The sequence below is a fragment of the Leguminivora glycinivorella genome, chromosome 11 (genome assembly GCF_023078275.1).
Source record: "Leguminivora glycinivorella isolate SPB_JAAS2020 chromosome 11, LegGlyc_1.1, whole genome shotgun sequence".
Taxonomy (NCBI): Eukaryota; Metazoa; Arthropoda; class Insecta; order Lepidoptera; family Tortricidae; genus Leguminivora; species Leguminivora glycinivorella.
Window position 1 is genome coordinate 21,568,158 of NC_062981.1, and position 24,920 is coordinate 21,593,077.

Here is a 24,920-nt window from a genome sequence, read left to right on the forward strand (position 1 = left end):
CGATCTGCCGGACCAAAAGTCACTACGAGGATGATTATGTCCGGAGCAGTACCGGACACTGTGTGAGGCTGTCTGTGTGTCCAGTAGGCCTAGCACATGATGGCCGCGGGAGTATGTCGCCGCGAGATAGACTACCCGTCCTTATGTCATTAATACAGTTAGAAGAAGACGTGCCATCTATCTCGCGGCGACATACTCCCGCGGCCATCATGTGCTAGGCCTACAGGGGCATGTAAGAGAACCACATAATATGTAAAATATGCCTACGTTTCGAAATAAACGTTCTAAGACAGAACCACTTAGAACCTAAGTGGTCTAACCATGGAAGAACCGCAAATTGAGAACATCCTCTTTCAAAAGTCTCATATGAAATTTCGTCGCTTGAAACTTGTGAAACGTTAAGTATATTTTTCTTCTAGCTGCAGCCCTAAAGCAAGACACAACCGAACCTCGTCAAGACTGTCCCCCCAACGAAGAGTACCGGTTCTGCGAGACTTGCATGAAGACGTGTGACAACCCTAACCCGATATGTCCGGCCCAATGTGCTAGAGGATGCTTCTGTAAGGGGCATCTAGTGAGGGACCGGGATGGAAGCTGTGTGGCGTATGAGGAATGTTCCAAATTCAAAAATGAGACCTGTAAGTACTTTAGACCACCTACTTCTCAAACCTAACCTAATTAGTACCTGTTTATCAAGTCGTATGACAACCCTGACCTAATGTGTCCCGCGCAGTGCTCAAAAGGATGCTTTTGTAAGAGAGACCTCGTGAGGGAAATGTGTTCTTTTGTCAAGAATGAAGCTCCTTATGAGAAATGCTCTAAGTTCAAAAATGACATAAGACACATCTGTTCCTAAGCTGCGATCGGATCGGACACATGGCTCTCCAAGTTAGCCGACCAACTTATACCTGAAGAAACATTAAGGATTTTACCAATGAACGGTATTTGATGAGTCACTATCACTACATATCTGGCGAGCTTTAAAGCCTTTCCTCTACACAATTATGAACTACATCCCTTTCTTCCAGCAAACCACAAGCCGTACAAGCTAACCTGCGCCCCTGGGCAGGTCTACAAGGACTGCGAGCCCTGTGAGAAGACCTGCTCCAACCCCAACCCCGTCTGCCCGGCTCAGTGTAACCGGGGTTGCTTCTGTGAGGACGGGCTAGTAAAGAGCCCTAACGGGCAGTGTGTGAGGAGGGAGGACTGCCCTAAAGGTCGGTATTGGGGCTTTAAATATGGGCTCGACAACACAATAGGTAACTAATCTGTAAGTTAGTTAAAGAAGTGTGTAATTGTGTATCTATTTTCCTAAAGTAACAGCGTGAGATACGAGATTTTTTAAAAGTGGTGACGACTTGTAGAATTTTCTGTGGTAGACACATTTATCCAGATTCCAGACTATTCTTGATTATTTGTTTCTATATTTAACTTATACATATACTCTCGCACACCCAGTTTGAATAAAAATCTGCATTAAAATAAAATTTTCTATGAGGGCAAACTATATTTTTTATACACGGTGTAACATGAGAAAACCAAATCATCTTAACAGCGTATTCCTCATCATATTAGAAGAGTAAAATGTCATATAAACTTTTCTGGATTTCGCCGACTTTCAGAGTTAAAAGCATTTTAAAAATTTAACAATTACTTATTATGTAATAATTACTAAAATTACACAATTTTTTTTTGTGAAATTTGCTTGACTTCATATTACATTTTATCCTTATTTTGCCCTCAGAAATACGTAGTTTAGTACATTACGAATATTACGATACAAGTGCGTAAAAAAGGAAGCTCGAAACGAGTGGCGATAAATTAAAACACGACCGAAGGGAGTGTTTTAAATCGACACGAGTTACGAATTTCCTTTTCGCACGTGTATCGTACGACGTTTTTCAGTACAGATGAGCCTCCGAAGTTTCGACTTGGCATATAATGAACCACTTCTCGCACTAGTGCGTAAAAAAAACACCATCTGTACTAAAAAAAATCTTTCGGTTCTCTCATGTTGCACCGTGTATTTCTTCTATTTTCTACAAACAAAAATGTGCCAGAGTATACTAACCTACTTATTCTACTTCTAGATTGTTTTTAAAAGTGTGTCTATAATTATAAAGGTAGCCTATACAATACAAGTGACGGCACGTAACTTTAGCGCTGAGTGTAATTTCTAACATCTCTTATTAATCATAGTAGCTTTGTACTTTGTATAATTTATTGAAATTAATTTCCATAGAGTACCTAGTCTGTTTTTAGGGTTCCGTAGTCAACTAGGAACCCTATAGTTTCGCCATGTCTGTCTGTCCGTCCGTCCGTCCGTCCATCCGTCCGTCCGTCCGTCCGTCCGTCCGTCCGCGGATAATCTCAGTAACCGTTAGCACTAGAAAGCTGAAATTTGGTATCAATATGTATATCAATCACGCCAACAATGTGCAAAAATAAAAAATGGAAAAAAATGTTTTATTAGGGTACCCCCCTACATGTAAAGTGGGGGCTGATTTTTTTTTCATGCCAACCCCAACGTGTGATATATTGTTGGATAGGTATTTAAAAATGAATAAGGGTTTACTGAGATCGTTTTTTTTAAATATAAATATTTTCGGAAATAATCGCTTTTAAAGGAAAAAAAAGTGCATCCCCCCCCCCCTCTAACTTTTGAACTATATGTTTAAAAAATATGAAAAAAATCACAAAAGTAGAACTTTATAAAGACTTTCTAGGAAAATTATTTTGAACTTGATAGGTTTAGTAGTTTTTGAGAAAAATACGGAAAACTACGGAACCCTACACTGAGCGTGGCCCGACACGCTCTTGGCCGGTTTTTATTTTTTGATGAATTCTTTTGAATGTTAAATTGTATCTTGTTTTTAATGCATGTTAATTATAAGATGTAATGTTTTGAAAAGAAGTGGCCCGCCGAGTTTCTTGCCGGTCCCATAGTGGATACCCCCCTCCAACTGAGGACTGAAATCTTCTCGAGGCTGAGGCGTAGGGTTAGAACCGGCGTAGCTTTATTTGGCGTTCATACGTGCATTGTAATATGCCTACTTGTAAAATAAATATTTCATTTCATTTCAATGTGGAAGTGCTAGCTGCGAATGGGGATTCATACCCTTCGCCCACTGTAATCCCCTGAGAGACCTGTTTTTGACTTCTGTGCAATAACGGTCAGCGCTAAACTAACGTGCCTCTACTTGTAAAACTGTTTGTAATTGGATAAGATGATAACACTTGTCTGCTTAGCCCTTGTGTATACCAATGGTGTATATGGGCATTTTTAGAATTTGGATCCCCCAAATTAGTATAAGTTGTTAACAAAAATTTACTCGCTGTCAGTTTTGTGACGACAATTAAGCATAAAATATATCCAAAAAATTTACTTTTTTCACATTCTGAATGTAGATTATTGCTTAAAGTTTATGTAACTAACACAAAAACACTATTTTTATTGAAATTTCATACTTAATCATCGTCACAAAACTGACAGTGAGTTAACTTTTGTTAATAGCTTATGCTAATTGGGGGGTCCCAAATTCTGAAAATGCCCATATATTCAATATTCTTGCCCTGGGTTAAAATAGTATGTTCCTTGATAATATAAAATAGTTATTGGACTAGACTTTAGCACTTTCTGTTTTTGCACTGTGTGGTAGACTTAGAACTACAGTCAGCTACAAGAATATGTATATGACTCAATTATATCATAATAGGTAATTTGCTCACTGATATATAATAATACATTTTGCAATGTGGGGCAGAAGCTAAACATTACAAATGAGAGTAAGTAAAATGGAGACAGAATAAATTAAAGACCCTAGTTTGGAATATATCGTCACTATTTTTTAAAATACTTGTATCTTCGTCTGTCAATTAAAAGAAAATTGTAGTAGGTAAGTATGTATGGAATGCATATAGACTTACTGCGTTTTAACTTTGAGGAGCAGCGTGAGATACGAGATTTTTAGGGTTCCGTAGTCAACTAGGAACCCTTATAGTTTCGCCATGTCTGTCTGTCCGTCCGTCCGTCCGTCCGTCCGTCCGCGGATAATCTCAGTAACCGTAAGCACTAGAAAGCTGAAATTTAGTACCAATATGTATATCAATCACGCCAACAAAGTGCAAAAATAAAAAATGGAAAAAAATGTTTTATTAGGGTACCCCCCCTACATGTAAAGTGGGGGCTGATTTTTTTTTTCATTCCAACCCCAACGTGTGATATATTGTTGGATAGGTATTTAAAAATGAATAAGGGTTTACTAAGACCGTTTTTTGATAATATTAATATTTTCGGAAATAATCGCTCCTAAAGGAAAAAAAAGTGCGTCCCCCCCCTCTAACTTTTGAACCTTATGTTTAAAAAATATGAAAAAAATCATAAAAGTAGAACTTTATAAAGACTTTCTAGGAAAATTGTTTTGAACTTGATAGGTCCAGTAATTTTTGAGAAAAATACGGAAAACTACGGAACCCTACACTGAGCGTGGCCCGACACGCTCTTGGCCGGTTTTTAAAAGTAGTGACGATATATTCTTATGCCCCGAGCTACACACAATGTTAATACATCACAAATATAGAAGCTAAGAGATATAAAATAGATAATATTATAAATGGGAAAGTGTGTGTCTGTTTTTTTGTCCTTCTTTCATGGCAAAACGGAGCGACGAATTGACTCGATTTTAAGTGGAAATATTTGAAGGGATGGAGAGTGCCATAGGCTACTTTTTGTCTCTTTCTAACGCGAGCGAAGACGCGGGCAAAAGCTAGTATAAAGTAAATAGATATAAAAAAGTTAAGTAAAAGTAAGTTAAGTATTATAAAAACTCCCATGATAGAACAATTTTTCTGTAACTTCCGCTCCGCCTGCATGTAATACCAAATTTAGTGGGCAAGTGATGATGAAATTCATTTGTGTTCTTAATATCTTTCATATATTTATATTCGTAGCTGACAGTATTATTTATAGTAGTACTGATTTAATGTGATATTAATTTATTGTTAATTAAAATATATATTTCACAAAGTTTTTTTGTGTTTTACTCCTTCACCTAAACCAAAAGTAGGTAAATCTTAGTTCACTCTTGTAGTGATTCTATCCCTGAGTTTCCCCTTAACATGTTCTATTACATCAATTCTTTGGCACATATGTTATTGGTTGCCGCGCTACAGGCATGCCTAGTGCGGTTACCAATATTAAGGCTGCTTTTTTTAGAAAAACATCAAAATAATGTAAAATTCGTAGTTTCTGTCGGTGAAATACTACACTTTCCGTTATCTAATAGATATAAATAAATAATAAATAAATAAATATTATAGGACATTCTTACACAGATTGACTGAGGCCCACGGTAAGCTCAAGAAGGCTTGTGTTGTGGGTACTCAGACAACAATATATATAATATATAAATACTTATATACATAGAAAACATCCATGACTCAGGAACAAATATCTGTGCTCATCACACAAATAAATGCCCTTACCGGGATTCGAACCCGGGACCACGGCGCAGCAGGCAGGGTCACTACCGACTGCGCCAGACCGGTCGTCAAACACATATTTAATACAAGTTTCAATTAGAGCATCTTATTATCTTGATACTTATCAGACTGGATTTTAGAAAACTTACTAAATTAATTACGAATTTTTCTCTGATGCAATGTTTAGGAAAACCTGCGTATAGTGCTGGATTAGTCGAGCTTATTTGTAAAATTTGGACAATTTGGAATACTGAAACTGGTAAATTTATAATACGTGTATCCTGCACTACAAACTTCTAAGACTACATTTTTACTGTAAGGTTTTTAAAAAGAATAAAAGAGGCTAAGACAAATTCAATTTTTTTCAGAAATTACCTAAAATTAAGTGACAATTTCTTTGAAAATCTACATCACATCGGAGTTATTTTCGTAAAAAAATAATGTGCAATGTTTACTTAAATTGCTCTTATGCCTTAGTGACTATAAATTTCTATATTTATATATTTTTGGCAATTTTTTGAAAACGAGCCTTCCCCGTCACAATTATTGCCACTTCTGGACATTTTCTCATATTTTGTTAGAAGTAGAAAAAGTCCTATTATGTGTTATATATTTGTAAACTGCTCGGAAAGCTCTTTAATTTGATACCACACACGGTATGATTAAGCACTCGGTTGCGATTTCACTATTTTTCACATGAAAGCCCTCTTAATCAACTTGTAATGTACTCTTTACTTAATAAATATTTTTTCATTTTCATTCTGTCTGTAGGTAGAAACATTACCCACTTTGTTGTTTTCCATAAAACACTTTAACAATTTAAAGATACAATTAAATCTCATCCAGAGTAGTAAGCAACAAAATGGGTACATCTCAATTTATAATAAAAGTACATTAAATTCATACCAATTTTTGGTCTTCCCGGAGGTGTCAAAAGAAAACACAATTTTGATGTTTGGATTTCATATATTCAGGTACGCTTACAATCGAATGCCATAGCTTCTTCACATTGGTGAGAAAAGTCCCGCATTTGACATAGCAGCAGTTTCTTTCTGAGACATAGGCACTAACATAAGACCAGGGACTGCCGGCTGCATCTCCAAGTCTCTCAAATTATTCACTTTTACTTTCAATTCACTTCGCAGCTTATTTATATCAATATTCAAATGCTTCTGATCTGCTTCTAGAAGCTCCTTAGTGGTTCTGTCGTTGTATTTAATTAGCACGGACCCAACAGTGATCCAATGTTTACTTTGTGAAGATTTCGAAAGCTCGCGCAGTGCCTCTCGGTTTTGATTTCTTCGCTTATCTAATAATACTATCTCTCTACGGTCACTTAATATTTCCTCTGCTAGTTTTTCCACACTTTCTAAGTACTTGAATAGTTTCTCTTGGTCATTCATGTTCTAAATCAAATATTTACAACAATTTTATTTTAGTTTATTTATAGTAAACCTAACCTAAAACCAGGTACTGTCAAACTGACAGATCTCAGTATTTTTTTTTTATTAACTTGACCATAGCTGCAAGGTTATTCAGCCAACAAAACTGGTGTATGTGAAAATATTGCCAAAAAGTGTAAACAAGTAAAGTCTGTTCGGAAAGAGAAGAGTCCTGAAATAAAAGGGCCCCAAAACATACAACAACTCTTCACTGCTTTCCTTACAGACTCCACCCAAAACTTTTCTAAGCTGGCGTAGCGTACCGCAGGGTAAGATAATAAAATGCAAATTCTTATACCGTAAAAAAGCCCAATTCTTATACCATCAAAAAGTTATAGTGGAGTAAAAGTAAGGTACCCTGGACATAATTCAATAACTCGTCCTTTTTGATATTTTTTCTACTCCCGTACTGTTATTCGTGAGTTACAAGGTCGTGCATAGAACGTTAAAACCCTACATAAAAGATGTCAGGACAAATCTATCTAGTCTATACCCTGAAAACATTTAGTAGCAGTCGCACGATATAGCTGTTTTACAGTTCAGTAAATACATTGCTACCAACTTAACAAACCAATTCGCAGAGTCGAGACTCCTTCGTTTTCTGCTGCGTTCATTGGCGACGCGTCGAATCGCATTCAAATGTATAGAACTCGATTCAACTCGGCTCGATTCGTCTTAGTGGCCAGGCTTCAAAGAACCATACCATAGACAGTTTTATTTTCATGTTTGCACTCAAACTGCATATTCAAAATGGTAGGCGGACCACCTAGATAACTAAGATGACTGAAAGTAGGTATTTGTTGAATTTATAATTTTCTTTCAAAATAAGTGCTTGGTCGTAGAAAAAGTATTGTATGCAACGGTGTTTAACTGAGTCAAAAAATGCTCGTGGCGTCTTTATTAACAATTTTCGGCTTCGCCTCAAATTGTTACCCACGCCACTCACCTTTTTTGACCTCTTTTAACCACCAGTTGCATAAAATACTATTATTGGGTATTATTATTAAGCATCAAATAGTAATTATGTACATAGATAAAAAAAAAGACGATCGTATTCATATCTTATAAAAATCATGAGATAAAGTACATTATCCCACTTTTCGCTAACAGCAAAATAGTTAACCGAAAACTTTGTTAGATTAACTTTGTGGTGCACTCAGATGCGATCAGTTATTAGCGATATTACACAGAAAATAAATCTGATTGTGTACTTTTTTTTACCGTTTTCATTTAATGTGAATATCTAGGTAGGTAAAAATGGTGACCATGATATATATATCAATTTGCATTGTATTAAGTATATATAGACATTTAACACCGATCTTAAACATATATTTTTAACGCTTAAATAAACATGAATTTCTCAGTAGGTATAAATTGTAACTGAGATTTTTTTGCTTAAGACCAGGTTTTTGTGTACTATAATCATGATTTTATCAAAATTAATACTGTGAAGGTCGCGCTTAAGAAACTGTAAATGTCAGTAATTTAAAAGGGTGCAAAGTTGTCGTAGAGCGGCTGTCGCGGGGCGGGGGAGCGCGCGGGGCGCGGGCCTGGGAGAGCGCGCCGCGCACCGGCCGCGTCACCGCGGCGGATCGGTTAATAGGTTAGGGACGTAAGGTACCGGCCACACCAGAGCGTCGCGTGTCTCGGGGCGCGGACGGACGTCCGCGCCACGCCACCTGAGTGTAATTCAAAAATCGTCTCCTCAGTACATTTTGTATAGGAAGGACGTAAGACGCGCCCCAGGCGGCGTGGCGGCGGCGTGGCGCGCGCCGCGCCGCCTGGGACTTGGTGCCAATAGGACCATCTCGGGGTTATACCCGTTCGATTAAAAAATAATTTGAAAATCGGTCCACGATTCTCGGAGATATCGAGTAACAAAAAAACCGACCAAGAGCGTGTCGGTCCACGCTCAGTGTAGGGTTCCGTAGTTTATCGTATTTTTCTCAAAACAATTTTCCTAGAAAGTCTTTATAAAGTTCTACTTTTTTGATCTTTTTTCATATTTTTTTAAACATAAGGTTCAAAATATAGAGGGGGGGGACGCACTTTTTTTCCTTTAGGAGCGATTATTTCCGAAAATATTAATATGATCAAAAACCGGCCAAGAGCGTGTCGGGCCACGCTCAGTGTAGGGTTCCGTAGTTTTCAGTATTTTTCTCAAAAACTACTGAACCTATCAAGTTCAAAACAATTTTCCTAGAAAGTCTTTATAAAGTTCTACTTTTGTGATTTTTTTCATATTTTTTAAACATATGGTTCAAAAGTTAGAGGGGTGGGGACGCACTTTTTTTTTTCTTTAGGAGCGATTATTTCCGAAAATATTAATATTATCAAAAAACGATCTTAGTAAACCCTTATTCATTTTTAAATACCTATCCAACAATATATCATACGTTGGGGTTGGAATGAAAAAAAAAATCAGCCCCCACTTTACATGTAGGGGGGGTACCCTAATAAAACATTTTTTTCCATTTTTTATTTTTGCACTTTGTTGGCGTGATTGATACATTGGTACCAAATTTCAGCTTTCTAGTGCTTACGGTTACTGAGATTATCCGCGGACGGACGGACAGACAGACAGACAGGGGGAAACTATAAGGATTCCTAGTTGACTACGGAACCCTAAAAAACATTCAGTCGAATTGAGAACCTCCTACTTTTTTTGAAGTCGGTTAAAAAAACAACCTTTATTGCCGGCCGGCATACGGCTAACCGATTGAAACAGAAACATAAATGAAAAGAGAGGGCGAACGGCGACACCTGTGTGTCGGCGATTTCAAAGGTAAGCGCACGTGCACCCGATCTCGCTACCTACGCCCAGGTGCGGGCGCGGCTTTCGACCTTCGCGCCGTGCAATAGAATTTAATGTCGGCTGCTCGTGTGCGGTCTGTTTGTTTTATAGAGTGGCGGCATTTTCAACATCAAAGGGCAAAATTCTGCAAAATTTTGTGCAAAATTCTGTTATATCAATAACTTCTCACGTCACTAGATTATCGACTTTGAATGTCGAGTATATTTATAGTATCATCACTTTATTTCAGTGTACGAATTTCGTATGTGTTAAAAATCATTGTTCTAGCTTCATAAACCAGGGAGGAAATAATGGAGAGCGTTTATATGTCTTGTTTTGCCTTAATTCAATATCATCACATATTTTTGTTGCTGATAAAATAATACATCCTATATATCAAGGCCTTGTAGCTCGGCGAAAGAATCGTGATCGCGGAGTGCGCCGGCACTGATTATAATTATTTTGTCCAGTTATTATAATAACCTATACAAAAAGTACCGATAGAATAGGTATTCTAATCTATATCTGCATAGAACTATTTAAAACAAACCACAAAAGTTCATAGTTGATCGTTATTGGTACAGTCAGCAACTCAGCTGTGAATAAAGATAAAGTGCCAAATATATGTATACACATACCTTAATGTACCAAGTACCAACACTTGTACAGGAAATAAAATACTCTATACATATTTTTGGCACTTTGTCTTGCCAGCTGTGTTGTTGACTGTACACGATCTAAAAAGGAGCCGAACGGTTATTATAATTACGCGGCGACTTGCGTAGTCGGCGGCCGCGCGATACATAGTGCTGTCTCTGTTCAGGCCCCGTAGCCGAATGCCATTTCTCCGACGCGAAACGAAAACGAAACGCAGTCTGGCTCTGTCGCGCCAATACGCAAGAGCGATAGAGATAGATATCTACTAGCGTTTCGTTTCGTGAGCGTTTGTGCCATTCGGCTACGCACCCTGTTCTCACTACCACGAATTTGAAGAACAATATTGCTGTCTCTCTCAATCTTTAGGCGTCATTCATATATTACGTCATACTAAATGTGACAATCCATGTTAAAGGATTAAAAAGCGTGACATTGGGGGGTCCAAATAGTAGTCCATAAACCACGTCTTTGACCAACGTGAGTGATATCTCTGTCACTCTTTACGTCTTTACTAACAGAAATTTAAATAACAATAGTGCTATCTCTGTCACTCTTTACTAACAGAAATTTAAATAACAAAAATGCTATCTCTGTCACTCTTTACTACCAGGAACTTAAATTATTATAGTGCTATCTCTATTCTCTGTCACTCTTTACTATCAGGAACTTAAATTGTTATAGTGCTATCTCTGTCACTCTTTACTACCAGGACCTTAAATTATTATAGTGCTATCTCTGTCACTCTTTACTGTGTGCGGGAAGTGCACATACCACGAGTTTGACTAACATGAGTGCTATCTCTATCACTCTTTACTACCAGGAACTTTAATTATGATAGTGCTATCTCTGTCACTCTTTACTACCAGGAACATAAATTTTATTATTACAGTGCTATCTCTGTCACTCTTTACTACCAGGAACTTAAATGATTATAGTGCTATCTCTGTCACTCTTTACTGTGTACGGGAAGTGCACATACCACGAGTTTGACTAACATGAGTGCTATCTCTGTCACTCTTTACTACCAGGAACTTAAATGATTATAGTGCTATCTCTGTCACTCTTTACTTCTAGGAACTTAAATATTTTTTTCGGTTTCGGTTTTGGTCTTGGTTTCGGTTTCGATTTCGGTTTTCGTTTCCATTCCCGTTTCGGTTTCCGTTTTCGTTTTCAGTTTTGTTTTTGTTTAAACTAACAGAACTAAAACTAAAACCAAAACCAAACCAGAAACGGGAAACCGAACACGGGAAACCGGATATCGGATACCGTATATCGGATGCTGGTTACCGGTTACTGTCTACCGTTTACCGGATACCGGTTACCGTCTACCGGTTACCGGTCACCGTTTACCGGATACCGGTTAACGGTCATTGGTTACTGGTTACCGGTTACCGGTCACCGAATACCGGAGACCCGTCACCGGTTACCGGTTACCGGATACCGGTTACCGGATACCGGTTACCGGATACCGGTTACCGGATACCGGTTACCGGATACCGGTTACCGGTTACCGGATACCGGTTACCGGTTACCGGATACCGGTTACCGGATACCGGATACCGGTTACCGGATACCGGTTACCGGATACCGGATACAGGATACAGGATACCGGATACCGGTTACCGGTTATCGGTTACCGGTTACCGGTTACCGGGTACTAGATACCAGAAACCAGGTTTTGATTTCTGGTTTCTCATGTTACAACGTGTATAGATTAGTCGATACCAAGTCGGACACTTCCGATTAGGCGATTTCGGCTCGCATTGTTACGCAGCATTCGAGTGTTGAGTTTCTCACACATGAGGCCCCCTAATAATATTTGTACCACTCATATTATTGATTTGACTCTCGCAACACAAACACCTCATGCCCACACAAATACACACAAAATAAAATCATTCACAAACTTCAAATCATTCAAAAACTCAACAGTCACACGCGCTCCTCGCGGTCCTCTAAGAACTCCCTCGCGAGAGTCGACACTTCAAAATGAAGCGACATCGCATCGGCTCATCATCCACAAATCCGAAAAGATCCACCGATAAATTTGTACCGGAAAGACCTCACCGCGACAATGTCATATTACCCAAATTACTTCAAAAATCCTCTGAAAGTGAAACAGTTCATTAGGTTTACCGTAAGAGTGAGTGAGACAGACACGCACTGTGCTTCAAATTTGCCTCGCCAAAATACGTTACACACGACTCGAAAGAATACAGTCTTAAGCGCCGCAAGCTTTCATACATATTACGTTGTTGTGATCCAAGCATCTCGTCAAGCTCGATAGGTACTATTATTGAGCTAACGACTTGACCAGTTTAACGTGACCTATCGGACTAATTGATTTGTATGACTTTTGTCACTTGTAATAAGGGAGCTCTCTTATACTGGACGGTGAAATATTTGTTATCGAAGCGTTTTGAAAACGCGGCGCCCTTGATATGAAACACGTGTTGACGACTCGCCGCCCGTTCCCGCTACTACTATACTAGCTATACCTACTCTGTGCACGACCTTATTCTGCAGGTAATAACGTTCATATTAAAGCGCAAGTAAGAAAAATATCAATTAAGTAATGAATCTTACATATTTGTTGTTTAATTGATTTCGTATAGTACTAAGAATATATTAACGGCAAAATTTACCATCTTTCAATTTAGTTAGGTATTTTTCCTTTCCTAAAATTATCAATATTTAAGATTTTGAACAAGCGCCAAAAGTATTGGTATAAGTTTTAATAATTTATCAACACACGTAATATTATATTCATAATAAATTGCAGGATTACGGTTAACAATATTTTCTAGTGAAATACGCCTGAAAATGTGTAACTTACTAAACCTTCTTTATAAATGATAGTTCTGTATGAATTATTTATAAAAATTAGATGTTTTTATATGAAATGCAGGTGTCACAACATAATACAAGCACTTTTTCCGGATTACATTTAATACTTTAGTTATAAAATCAAAAAATATTCAAAGTTCGTTTTTATTTTTTTTTAAATTGAATCAGAACCCTAATTTGATTAATAATTTGTATTTTAACTATCACTAATGATACTTTATACGACAGAAAAAGAAAATTACGGTTATCGAATTATGTCCAGGTCAAGCTATTTTTCCTGGTCTATTACCCTTTATAGCTTAGATTATATTTCCTAACAGCCGAGGTGACGTTCGGAAACGACCCCTCCATCGAGGACTGCGCCCCTGATGAAGAATTCCTTTCCTGCGGCTGGTGCGAGCCGAGTTGCTGGGCACCCTCCCCCATATGCCCCGGAGTCTGCACCCGTGGATGCCTCTGCAGGCCTCCGCTAGTGCGGCATTACAGCGGACACTGCGTGCAACAGAAGGACTGCGAACCACGTAAGGAATAAGATAAGACGGTCTTCACATTTAATGTGGAATTCCTTGTACGCTGCTTTTGTGTGTCAGCACAGCAAGACACTAAATAGGGTTGTTTCGCTTTCAACGTAGAGTAGCGTGCGGATCCGCGGGTGATCGCCGGGTAAGTCATGTATTACAGAGTTGAACCAAAGCAGTGTTTTTGACAGCATAGGCTAAATTATTAAGTTTTACTTTACTACATTTTTTACTTGACAATATCTAAAAATAGGCACATACAGACTCTCTGTGACTTAAGTACTCGTAGGTATTGTGTATCTTCTCCCACTTTAATTTCATTTACTACGAAAACCTCTCAGTTAATCAAAAAGTCCCCGTGCACCTGCATTTTAATACCCGCAAACCCATTATCATGTTAATGGGATAGTAATTAATTAGGCTTATCTCCTGACGCTCTGTCGTTGATGAATGGCGAGCGAGAATTAAAAGTATATAATTTTATAGAACTTGCTTAATGTTCAGACTTCAGAGATAATTTAGTGTAGCAAAATTTTCGTGTGCACACTATTGAAGAAATGTTAATTTTAACATTTGTTGCAAAACTTGCAAGGTTTTAAAACGACGCGTAGTCGCTATCCCACCGACTCGATCAAATAAGCATTTTGAGAAAATTTTACATAATTTTCGTCAAGCTGTGAAGAAAAACAGCTTGTGCAATAGGCCATGTTTGATGCTCTGCCACTGTAAAATATATAAAATTATCCATTTGACCTCAACCATCATTATTTATACAACCAACGACTAACCATGAACATATTGAACTTTATCCTGATAAATTTAAATCTACTTATATTCGTATCGACATACATTCAACCTATTCGTCATTTCGGTCACCATGTGGGTGCTATATGTTGGCATAACTTGGTCAGCCATTCTTCATGCCCTTATATGATAAAAACCTTTAAAACTACAAGGAAAAAAAGCAAAATACATATGCAATGTAACTTTTACTTCTATTGTAAGAAGGTTGCGATTTCTCTGGTACCAATGGTAGTTCAAACTTGATGCATTTTAGTGTGAAAACACCTTGTACGCTGAACTTTGCGTGGGTTACTACGGTTATATCTCAGGTTAATGTTAATCCTCTATTTGTTTACTGTTCTTTTGTTCAAATTCCATATCTCCAGAATCAAGGCACTTTCTGGCCGAGTCCGAGATAACGGAACCTGGCTGCCATTGCGCACCAAGACCGTATAAAGATACTGTACCTACATGTATTTAAGATTCGCTCCCAAATTAGAGAATGATGTCTTTATATGAGGCATTGTCATTGTCATTTCAAAAGCGGTTCGCTTCAGATCCGTATAGGTAAATTAAATGTGGAAACTTCCAAACTTCACTGCCTCAAGTATTCTGTGCGGTAGGTAAATATTAGTCACAATAACAATGCCACAAGAATTCCACTTTTGATCTAAGTAAGTATCACTAAAGCTTAATGTCATCGCAAACTAAGTAATGACGTCACAAATTGAGCTTCAATTGTTTCAGAAGTTCAATGCACGCCGCACGCCTTTACACTGAGTCCTTTTTCACATTATCCGATCCGATATCTGTTCTCGGAAGGATTTCAATGGATAAAATCCAAGATGGCGCCTGGAATGTATGGGATATCAGTCCTACATCCGATATCGGATCGGATAATGTGAAAACGCACTAAGGCCTGAGTGCACCGCTCATATTGAGCGTGCAGCGGGGCATCAAAAGCACAGTGGTGGACTCTAATGAAGACAAGATTTATCTTCCTTCGCACGCTCCCATACACTTCTGGAGGGTGTTTATGACGATTTTGACTGATTTCAGAAACATGCACCAATCCCAACGAAGAATACGTGTGCCGCTACGGCTGCGAGATCCTCTGCGGAGGCCCAAACACCTGCCCGGACCGCCCGCGGCGTTGCCAGCTCGGCTGCCACTGCAAGATTGGGTTCCTGAGGGACACCACTTCTGGTAACAATAGTGTTGGACTCTACGGCACTTGTGCCACCAAAAGCGATTAATATTAAGCTATCGGTGATAGAAACGAAGATAAGATAGTCGCTCCCGTGTAAATAAAAGGGACGCGACGCGATGATAGCACGAGCGTTATAGTTCGTCGTCGAGCGATGAACTTAAATCGCTCGCTCTCACTTTTTTAAGCCCCGACGCAAAAACGACGGGGTTTTATAAGTTTGACGTGTCTGTCTGTGTGTGTGTCTGTCTGTGGCATCGTAGCTCCCGAACGGATGAACCGATTTAGATTTAGTTTTTTTGTCTGAAAGCTGAGTTAATCGGGAGTGTTCTTAGCCATGTTTCATGAAATTAATTAAATCAAATTAGTTTAAATACTACTAGGCAAACAGTAAATTCTCACTTGACACCACTAAACTTCATATATTTTTCAGGCCTCTGCCTCACTCCTGAAGAATGCAAGAATTTAACACTGAGCACCGTCCCAGGTTCGAAGTCTGACCTGCCACCGATATTCAGAATGCGGGTCGCACCCAACCCGAACCTGCTCGACGACGTCAAATCTGCCGCTCCTGAAAATTGAAGACCTAAGAGATAGACGCAGTTGGCGTAACAGTCCTCATAAAAGTTGCTGATAGGCAGATTCTGAGTAGAAACATTTATTAAAAAATGCAAATATCAAATAAGATTGTGGTTTCTGAAAGATTTTGTTTACATTATTTTTGTATAATACCTATACCTAAAATGGTCCTTGCCTATACTCATTATTCTACTGGCGGTGGCGATACTTAAGATTGATACATTTCATAAGTGGTTAACAAGTTTTACTGTGATTTAAATAGACGTGTACCTATTTATCTTAAAAATTATTAAATGGTTTTATTTTTATGCTTTCACTTTGTTTATTGTACCAACTCCATTACATACTAACCCAACACATGACCCTGTATCTACATCCAAGGTACAGGATAGTGATGTGCAGTAGGGTGGAGCGTGCTTGTATGGAGAAAATTAAAAATTAGAAATTCATAACGGAATAGGTAATCGAAAGTTGTGGAAAAAATTATAGATTATATTTCTGGTATCAAATTTAAAATTAGGTACTACTTTTAGCCCTCTACCAGCCGTAAAAGCAAAAAAAAAGGTAAAATTAACAAATAAATTAAATATGTCGGATGTCAATTTTTATTTTTTATTATTAATTTATGATATAAAAGAACCTGTTATTAAGTGAATTTAACCATAATAATGTTTAAATTTATTAAACAATAGTAAATAATGATACTTCAATATTTCATTTTTGACTCAATGATCACGTTATCATGCGAAATACGATAAACGAAGTAACAAGTACAATATATTTTTTGAGTTGTCTTTTATATGAAAGGACATCTTTAGATATAAATAAAATGCTTTGGGTTTTTGCGTTTTTCTTGATTTTTCCTACTTTTTCATGATGACCAAAAGTGACATGTTAGGCGTTAATTGGGCAATTTAAGCATACTTTGAAGCGTTATAACCAAAAATTTTGGTTGGACTGATATGTTGTTTAATGTGCTATGAGTTTATTTCGATTGATAGCTTTTCTGTCACATGCTTAGAATATTTTTTTAAGCACGAGTTATATATAAATAGGATTTTTTGGAAAATTACAAATTTACAGTAAATTTAGGTCTCAGAAAAAAAATGTTTTAACGTAAAAAAAAATGAAATTAAAATCATTTCTGATACCAAAGGTGGTGTTTAATATATATATGTAAAAAAAATATGTAAAATTAAAAAAATATATTTTGCAAAAAAATATTAATATTTTTTTATTAAATTAATGGTAGAGGGCCAAAAGTATATAACTAGATTTTTTTTATTATTTTTCTCATAATCTACATAAAATTAGGCATTCTTTGAGTGGTATTCAATTGCATATTTCTAAAATTTTTAAATTCGCTCCACCCTAATGTGCAGGTTGCGAAAACTTTCCAAAATAAATTTAAATTCCTTGAACTTTCACGAAAAATAAAGGGAATTTAAATTTATGAAATGGAAAGTTTCCATCCATACAAAGTATGGAAAGCTTCCGAAGTTTTCTTTAGTACATGGCCATCCTGGATCAAATTTTGTAGTTTAACACATCCACAATCCAATAACTACGATTTGAAAAACTTTACCAAAGATCAAGATCTAAAACAAAAAAAATATTAATAACTTACAGTTATTTAGGTTATTTTAAAGCAATAAGAATACAAAAAGAAAATTTAGAAATAATAAAATGTGGAAATAAAGCAAAAAGATCTCTCCGGCGGGGAATCGAACCCCGGTCTCCCGCGTGACAGGCGGGGATACTTACCACTATACTACCGAAGATGTGAGAGACAGGTTGAAATTAAGCTTAACATGTTGTGAACATTCAATAACAACAACAAAATATTTCTCGATAAATATTGCTAAAGTAAAGATTTCAATGAAAATTATTTTAAAATGAACGAAGAGGCCATTCACGTATATAATATTTGAGAAAAATCAATGAAATGAAAAGTGCATCATGACTTGTTTTTATCAGAAACAATGCAACATGAATGCAACTTGTTGTTAGACCGGTTTCAAAACGTCACCTCACCTGTCAAATCAAACAGAAATCAGAAATGACGCCGACTCCGTGACGAGTCCAAGTTATTAATTTTATAGAGACTTAGCAAGCAATATGAGTGAAAAACTAAAGGAATTACGTGAGCGCTCTCAAAAGAGAAAGAAACTTTTAGCACAAACTGTACGTGAATTTACACATAACCTCAAAATATCTTATGTGAACTATGGGTGAACTTTAGTCGGTAATTCTGGGTTCCAGCTTGGTGTTTCGAGTGTGAGTGAGCTGCGACAGGCTCTAGGGACCTCTAGCGATGTGCCAGCCAAGAAGCAGGCGGTGGCGGAAGGCGCGGAGGACAAGCCGACTAGCAAAGAACAACCTGATGAATTGGTGTACACAGACTCTTCCACTTTTCTTAAGGTTTGTGCAGTGTTGATGGTAAAACTATGAGTATACTATTTAAATGGAGGTTATAGATATGATACTGAATGATGAAGTAAGTAAATGCCTACACTAGAGAGAGTTTAAATCGAAAATTAATGTATTTTCTGCTTATAACATCAACTTGTCAGCAAACTTGCAATTTATCAGTGTGAAAAAGTTAGTTTTACCACATTTTGTATATACCTGTATGTTTTGATTGGATTTTCTTTGAACATTCATTACATTGGCTGAAATACTATAATGAAACACATCATAATCATAATTTGTGAGCAAACAAGCAATGTTTTTTTTGTGTTATATGTGTTTGCTGACATCAATATTCATAGTCAGTAAAAGCTCCCTATGAATATCTCTTCTTCTTCTTCCTCCTACCCTTATCCCACGTTATGTGGGGTCGGTACAACATGTCTTCCTCTTCCATTCTCCTCTAACTTTCGTCATCTCAACACTCACATCTTTCTTCCTCATATCCTCTTTCACACAATCCATCCAGTGTTGTTTAGGTTTACCCCTCCCTCTCCATCCATCAACCTTCATCGCCAACATTCTTTTGCCTATATGACATATGAATATATAGCATATTAACTAAGACTTATAGCCAAAACCATAGATTTGATTTTGGTCTCATTTCGGCCAAATGTCAATGATTTTTATTTACAAAATTTTGTCCAAACACTTATTTTGAGCAAAAGCGAGTGTACATGTATTAACAACCCCCTACAGGGCACCCAGTCCTCGAACCCCCACAATGACTACTGCCAGCACTTCGTGGACACCGGCCAGCGGCCACAGAACTTCATCCGAGACGTGGGGCTGGCCGACCGCTTCGAGGAGTACCCCAAGCTACGGGAACTCATCAAGTTGAAGGATGACTTGATTGCACAGACTGCAACACCGCCTATGTACTTGAAGTGTGATTTGAAGGTATGTGCTCAATTTGCCTTACTTCCAAACTTACCAAATCATAGCACCTGTCTCATTTACTTAGCCCTAACATTCTTAAATTAGATTCAAATTAAAAGAATGTGATTTAACTAAATAAGCTGCTTTTTCACACATTTTTTGACCCTTCTTAGTCTAAAACTATAGTTCTTCAAAAATCTATTACGAATTTTGTATGTTCTTTGAATTTTGATGTTCAAGCAGTGAAAATTTTCAAAACAAACAAAAATAATCCAAACATTTGAAATTTCTATACTCATAGCCGATATAAAATTTTGGTATATCATGGTCATGCTCATTTGCCTGTCTTTGCATCCATGTGGTTACTATAAAACTGTGTGGAGTTACTGAGGCCCATTTCTCAAAGCTGAAAGTTACAAGTTACAAGCGGAAGTCTCTTTTCAATTTGTCATGTTAGACATTGACTACCACTTGTAAATTGTAACTTGTAGCTTCGAAAAACGGGCCCCAGATAGACTTTTAGAATCACTAGTCATACCAAAAGTGAGTCTAATATAATTTTTATTATTACAGACATTTGACCTAAAGCAGATGGGCAGCAAATTCGACGTGGTACTAGTGGAACCACCATTAGGCGCTGGCTGGCGCTGGCCTGACGTACTTGCCTTGGATCTGCAGCAAATAGCCCAGCCCAGGTCCTTCGTATTCTTGTGGTGTGGGAGCTCAGAAGGTACTTATTTTTGCTATTTTTGATAGCTATGGAACTAACTTTATGTCAGAAATCTAAGCTACAGGGCATCTGCATCTGAAGAGAGGGGAAAAGGTAGAAAGCCTATCATTACTAACGGAAAGTACAAATATGATTTAAAATAACTCATGTTTTATTCAGCATCATCATCAGTGTGTGTGTATATGCTTATCTCGCTTATTTTTATACTTTAAACATTTTGTAAAACACAACATCAACTGACAGTTTATTCCAAACCATCAGGGTGATTTTGAAGGGAGTGTTTTTAAGGGGTGCAACTTATCCTTTACTCACATTAAAAATCTTTCAGGACTAGACATGGGCCGCGAATGCCTCAAGAAATGGGGTTTCCGTCGCTGCGAGGACATCTGCTGGATCAAAACCAACATCAACAACCCGGGGCACTCCAAGAACCTGGAACACAATGCTGTGTTCCAACGCACCAAGGAACACTGCCTTATGGGCATCAAGGGAACCGTCCGGAGGTCTTCAGACGGAGATTTTATTCATGCTAATGTGGATATTGATCTGATTATATCGGAGGATCCGGAGTTTGGGAGTACGGAGAAGCCGATTGAGATATTTCATATTATGGAGCACTTTTGTTTGGGACGGAGAAGGTATGTTTTTTAAAATTCCAGTTGCAGTTGTACACCATACCACCTATATAGCGTTTTGGCATGTTTTATTACCTGAGGGGTTAACGCACACACTATTGGTATTTAATTTGTACCTACTTACTTTATGTTCAAAAGGATCCTACTTTCATAGTCACAGTTTTACCTATATTTTGTGTTTGGTCGATTTTGTTAGTATAAGTAAGTAAACTTGGTTTTAATTGAACTTTTCCGTGGGACTTAATAGTAGATCTGTGTAAGATTGTCCTATTTTATTCATGATGTCTATTTAACTAAGCATTATTAGGCATTCACGCGCGGACATCGCATATAAAACTTAAAAAAAACTCGCGACGTAAAGTAACAATAGAAAGTGCGGACGTGCATTCCGTGAGAAAGCGCGCCACCCCTGATTAGGCCGCGAACTCGCGGCCGCCAGCATGTACTTTTTGCCGCGGCGATAGAATCGCGGAGTGAGCCGCCCCTGATACAAGTAAAGAAAAGTGCGGCGTGTAAAAATAATGGCTACACCGAAAAAGGGTCTGGCCAGGTATTTTATGTTTTCAGTAAGACAGTTAACGCCTAATGGCCGGCTCAAGTGCTATCGGGTCTTCGTATTTGAAACGGAGTATACCTAAACTATTATAACCACTGTAGGGCCTTTCAGAGGAAATGGAAAGAGCTGGAGGAGGCCTATGCCACCAGGCACACTGAACTACGCGACTTCATCTAAACAAACAATCATAAACACTAGACCATGTTCAGAAGAAAAGGCTAAATAAATAAAATAAATAAAAAATACCTAAACTATACCTCTAAAATACCATTAACTTTCAACATTCTTTGTCCGCAGAATCCACCTATTCGGTCGCGACTCGACCATCCGCCCCGGCTGGGTGACCGTCGGCCACGAGCTCACCAACTCTAACTTCAACGCCGCACTATACGCGGCCAACTTCGCTGAGGGCCGGGACTCCACCGGCTGCACGGAGCGTATTGAGGCCCTGCGGCCTAAGAGCCCGCCGAATACTAATAAGGCCCGTCCGCGCGGTCGCGGAGGCTTTAGAGCGCGTGGCCGCGGCCGACCCGCGCTGTAGACTACAACACTCCACAAACTAGAGATGCACCGAATATTCGGTTACTATTCGGTGTCCGGCCTATTCGGCCATTATTTTAATATTCGGCCGGATACCGGATAGTGACGTACTATCCGGCCGGATAACGGATGTGCTATTTTTGATTAAATGATTATGGGGTAAACAAATTAAATGTTATAATACTTATAATCATAGTCCTTTGTTATTAAAAAAATAAACATTTAAACAAAAATGGACTCCGCACGAAGTTCACTACGAAAAAGTCAAAACCTGCACGACGCGCCCGCTCCCTGCTTAAATTGTACGTATTGTAGGTAAAATTCTGCTGTCCGAATATTCGGCGGCCGGATACCGAATATTCGGCCGATGGTTGGGCCGAATATTCGGTTTCCGGCATCCGGCCAAACAACTATTCGTTGCATCTCTACCAAAAACCCAACAAGGCCCACCTTGTGCTGACTATGCGCCTTACAACACTAACAAGGCCCGCCCCGCGGTGTCACACCTCGAACACTGGCGATCAAATATACGTGTGTGTTCCATACGGGCGAATATCTTAATGACGATTAGTATCGGACCTAAAAAGCCTAACTACGTGGTTTTTTTTTAAATAGATGAGATATTTTTTTTTCATACATAATAATTCAGCACGCAATGTATTATATCCACATCAATTAGCCTACCTACCTAAACGTCATTACGACATGCCGTTTATGTATGTCAAATTAATTGGATGGTGTACATTGCTGTTTGGCCAGATTTCAAAAATTAATTACTCAATGAATAACACTTTTTAACAAAATGATTATCCTACACGATTCGTATAATCAGATACTTTAACTGGATACATTATTCGCCCGTATGGAATCCACACGCTGTATGAAAGAGGCGCGTTCCCAGCACACAGTTTCAAGGCCCGCTCAGTGCCCCAGGGAGGAAATTGTGCGATAATATAGCAAAAGAAACTTAAAACTACTGAAAAATACAGATACGAGATAGTTTTAACCCTTAAATGCATGATTTTTTTCTTTTAACTAGAAATTAATAATGTGATAGACAATGGTTTTCTGACTCTAGGAAAAATAATAAAAAAATATTTAACATCGATTTTAATACTAAATCAGTGTTAGAAGTAAAATAGGCTAAATCTTACTTATATAAATATATAATTACTAGTAAAATTTATAAGAAAACTTTTACTACTATTAAAAAGGTACACTATTTGAGAAACCCCTATGATAAAATGATTAAACATAAAATAGTTACTAACTCTGAAAAAATCTGCCTGAATCATGTACTAAAAATCACCATCATCCAGTTTTTTCACACTTTTCCGCCATTTTTTCTTAAATAAAAACATTATTTCCAACCATTTAAGAAAAAATAGCGGAAAAGTGTGAAAAAACGATGATGATCCTACAGATCTAAGAAAAATAAATAAAAAAGTCGAGCTTATATTTTGGCTAGTTTATTAAAAAATACATGCATTGAAGCCAAATGGCAACAATATGCATTTAAGGGTTAACGAAGTTTATTTGGCTACTAACTGCATCAGACATGAGTGAAGTGTTAATACAGGTTGTATGTGACTGACTGGCCAGCCCTATAGTAGATGGCGCTTTCGGTGTTTGTTCCTTAATTTGACATTAATATTAAAAAATCTAAAACAAAAAACTTTCTGGAAAATAGGTACTAGTGTTACAGTTCTTTCAAAGACGATATATACCGGGACTGACAATTCCATACAAAAAAAGTGTACCTCTTGGCTCTTGGATGGCGCTGTTTCACAGCCTGAAAGTGGCAAAAATCATATTTTCACCAATAATTTTGCGAGTGCGTGGTGACGGGTTAAGAATTTCACCACCCCTTTTCTTCTCGTGGGTGTCGTAGAAGGCGACTATGGGATATGGGTTAAATTGTGGCGTAGGCAACCTGTCACTGCAATGTCACAGTTTCGTTTTCTTTCAACCCCTTATTTGCCAAGAGTGGCACTGAAGCTTTAGTAGTTTCATGTGTTCTGCCTACCCCTTTATGGGATACAAGCGTGATTGTATGTATGTATGTATGTAATTTTGCGAGTTTTTAATTTCTAGGTTCACAATGACACACTGAAGATAAGCCTGGCGTTTAAAAGCTTATGGCCACTCTCTTGCAAGGCGTCATCCATATATTACGTCACAGTGTAAGGGGGAGGGGGGGGGGTCATACTTAATGTGACAATCCCTGTTAATGGGATACAAAAAAGCGTGACATAGGGGGGGGGAGGGGTCCAAAAACCTGAAATTTGGTGTGACGTAATATGTGGATGATCCCCAATAGGTACTTGCGTCCTGACGTTTTATTATATTTTAAAGTTTTAAAATAGTTTTTATGTCAAAATGCATGCACATTTTAATTAAGTTTATTTTAAATTGATGAATTGTCAGGCGCAACCCTAGTCTAAAAAGGCATTTTTAGAATTTGGGACCCCCCCACCCCCAATTCGTAAGTTGTTAAACAAAAATTAACTCACTGTCAGTTTTGTGACGATAATTAAGAATGAAATTTCTATAAAAATATTACATAAACTTGTGTTAATTAACTTTAAGCGATAATCTACATTCAGAACGTGAAAAAAGTACATTTTTAGACAGATTTTATGCTTAGTTGTCGTCACAAAACTGACAGCGAATTAATTTTTGTTAACAACTTACGCTAATTGGGGGTCCCAAATTCTGAAAATGACCAAAAACTAAGTTAATTTATGCTGACGGAATAAGTTATATTTTTATCCACGCTTTTATGGTAGAGAAACCACAG

The 24,920-nt window shown here is 37.8% G+C and overlaps 3 protein-coding genes and 1 non-coding gene across 4 annotated transcripts in view; 2 read left to right on the top strand and 2 right to left on the bottom strand.

Moving 5' to 3' along the window:
* Positions 1–16,370, top strand: part of LOC125231154 (von Willebrand factor-like) — a 40,184-nt gene extending 23,814 nt beyond the window's left edge. The window contains exons 4-8 of the mRNA XM_048136515.1: positions 420–638; positions 1,029–1,217; positions 13,545–13,745; positions 15,585–15,731; positions 16,166–16,370. Of these exons, the coding sequence (XP_047992472.1) occupies positions 420–638; positions 1,029–1,217; positions 13,545–13,745; positions 15,585–15,731; positions 16,166–16,314 (905 nt within the window). The 3' untranslated portion in view covers positions 16,315–16,370. The remainder of the gene's footprint in view (positions 1–419; positions 639–1,028; positions 1,218–13,544; positions 13,746–15,584; positions 15,732–16,165) is intronic.
* Positions 6,428–7,186, bottom strand: LOC125231155 (p53 and DNA damage-regulated protein 1). The gene has a single exon (XM_048136516.1). It carries the CDS (start codon positions 6,882–6,884, stop codon positions 6,486–6,488), a length of 399 nt encoding a protein of 132 aa, XP_047992473.1. The 5' UTR covers positions 6,885–7,186; the 3' UTR covers positions 6,428–6,485.
* A 1,650-nt stretch (positions 16,371–18,020) lies between the features above and the next one.
* Positions 18,021–18,092, bottom strand: Trnad-guc. The gene has a single exon. It is a non-coding gene; the product is annotated as a tRNA-Asp (tRNA).
* Positions 18,093–18,364: 272 nt separating this feature from the next.
* On the top strand, positions 18,365–23,243 carry LOC125231112 (N6-adenosine-methyltransferase non-catalytic subunit). Its single transcript, XM_048136465.1, has 6 exons — positions 18,365–18,495; positions 18,574–18,732; positions 19,480–19,680; positions 20,233–20,389; positions 20,718–21,027; positions 21,878–23,243. The coding sequence occupies exons 1-6, from the start codon at positions 18,430–18,432 to the stop codon at positions 22,119–22,121; spliced, it is 1,137 nt and encodes a 378-aa protein (XP_047992422.1). The 5' UTR covers positions 18,365–18,429; the 3' UTR covers positions 22,122–23,243.
* Positions 23,244–24,920: the final 1,677 nt, after the last annotated feature.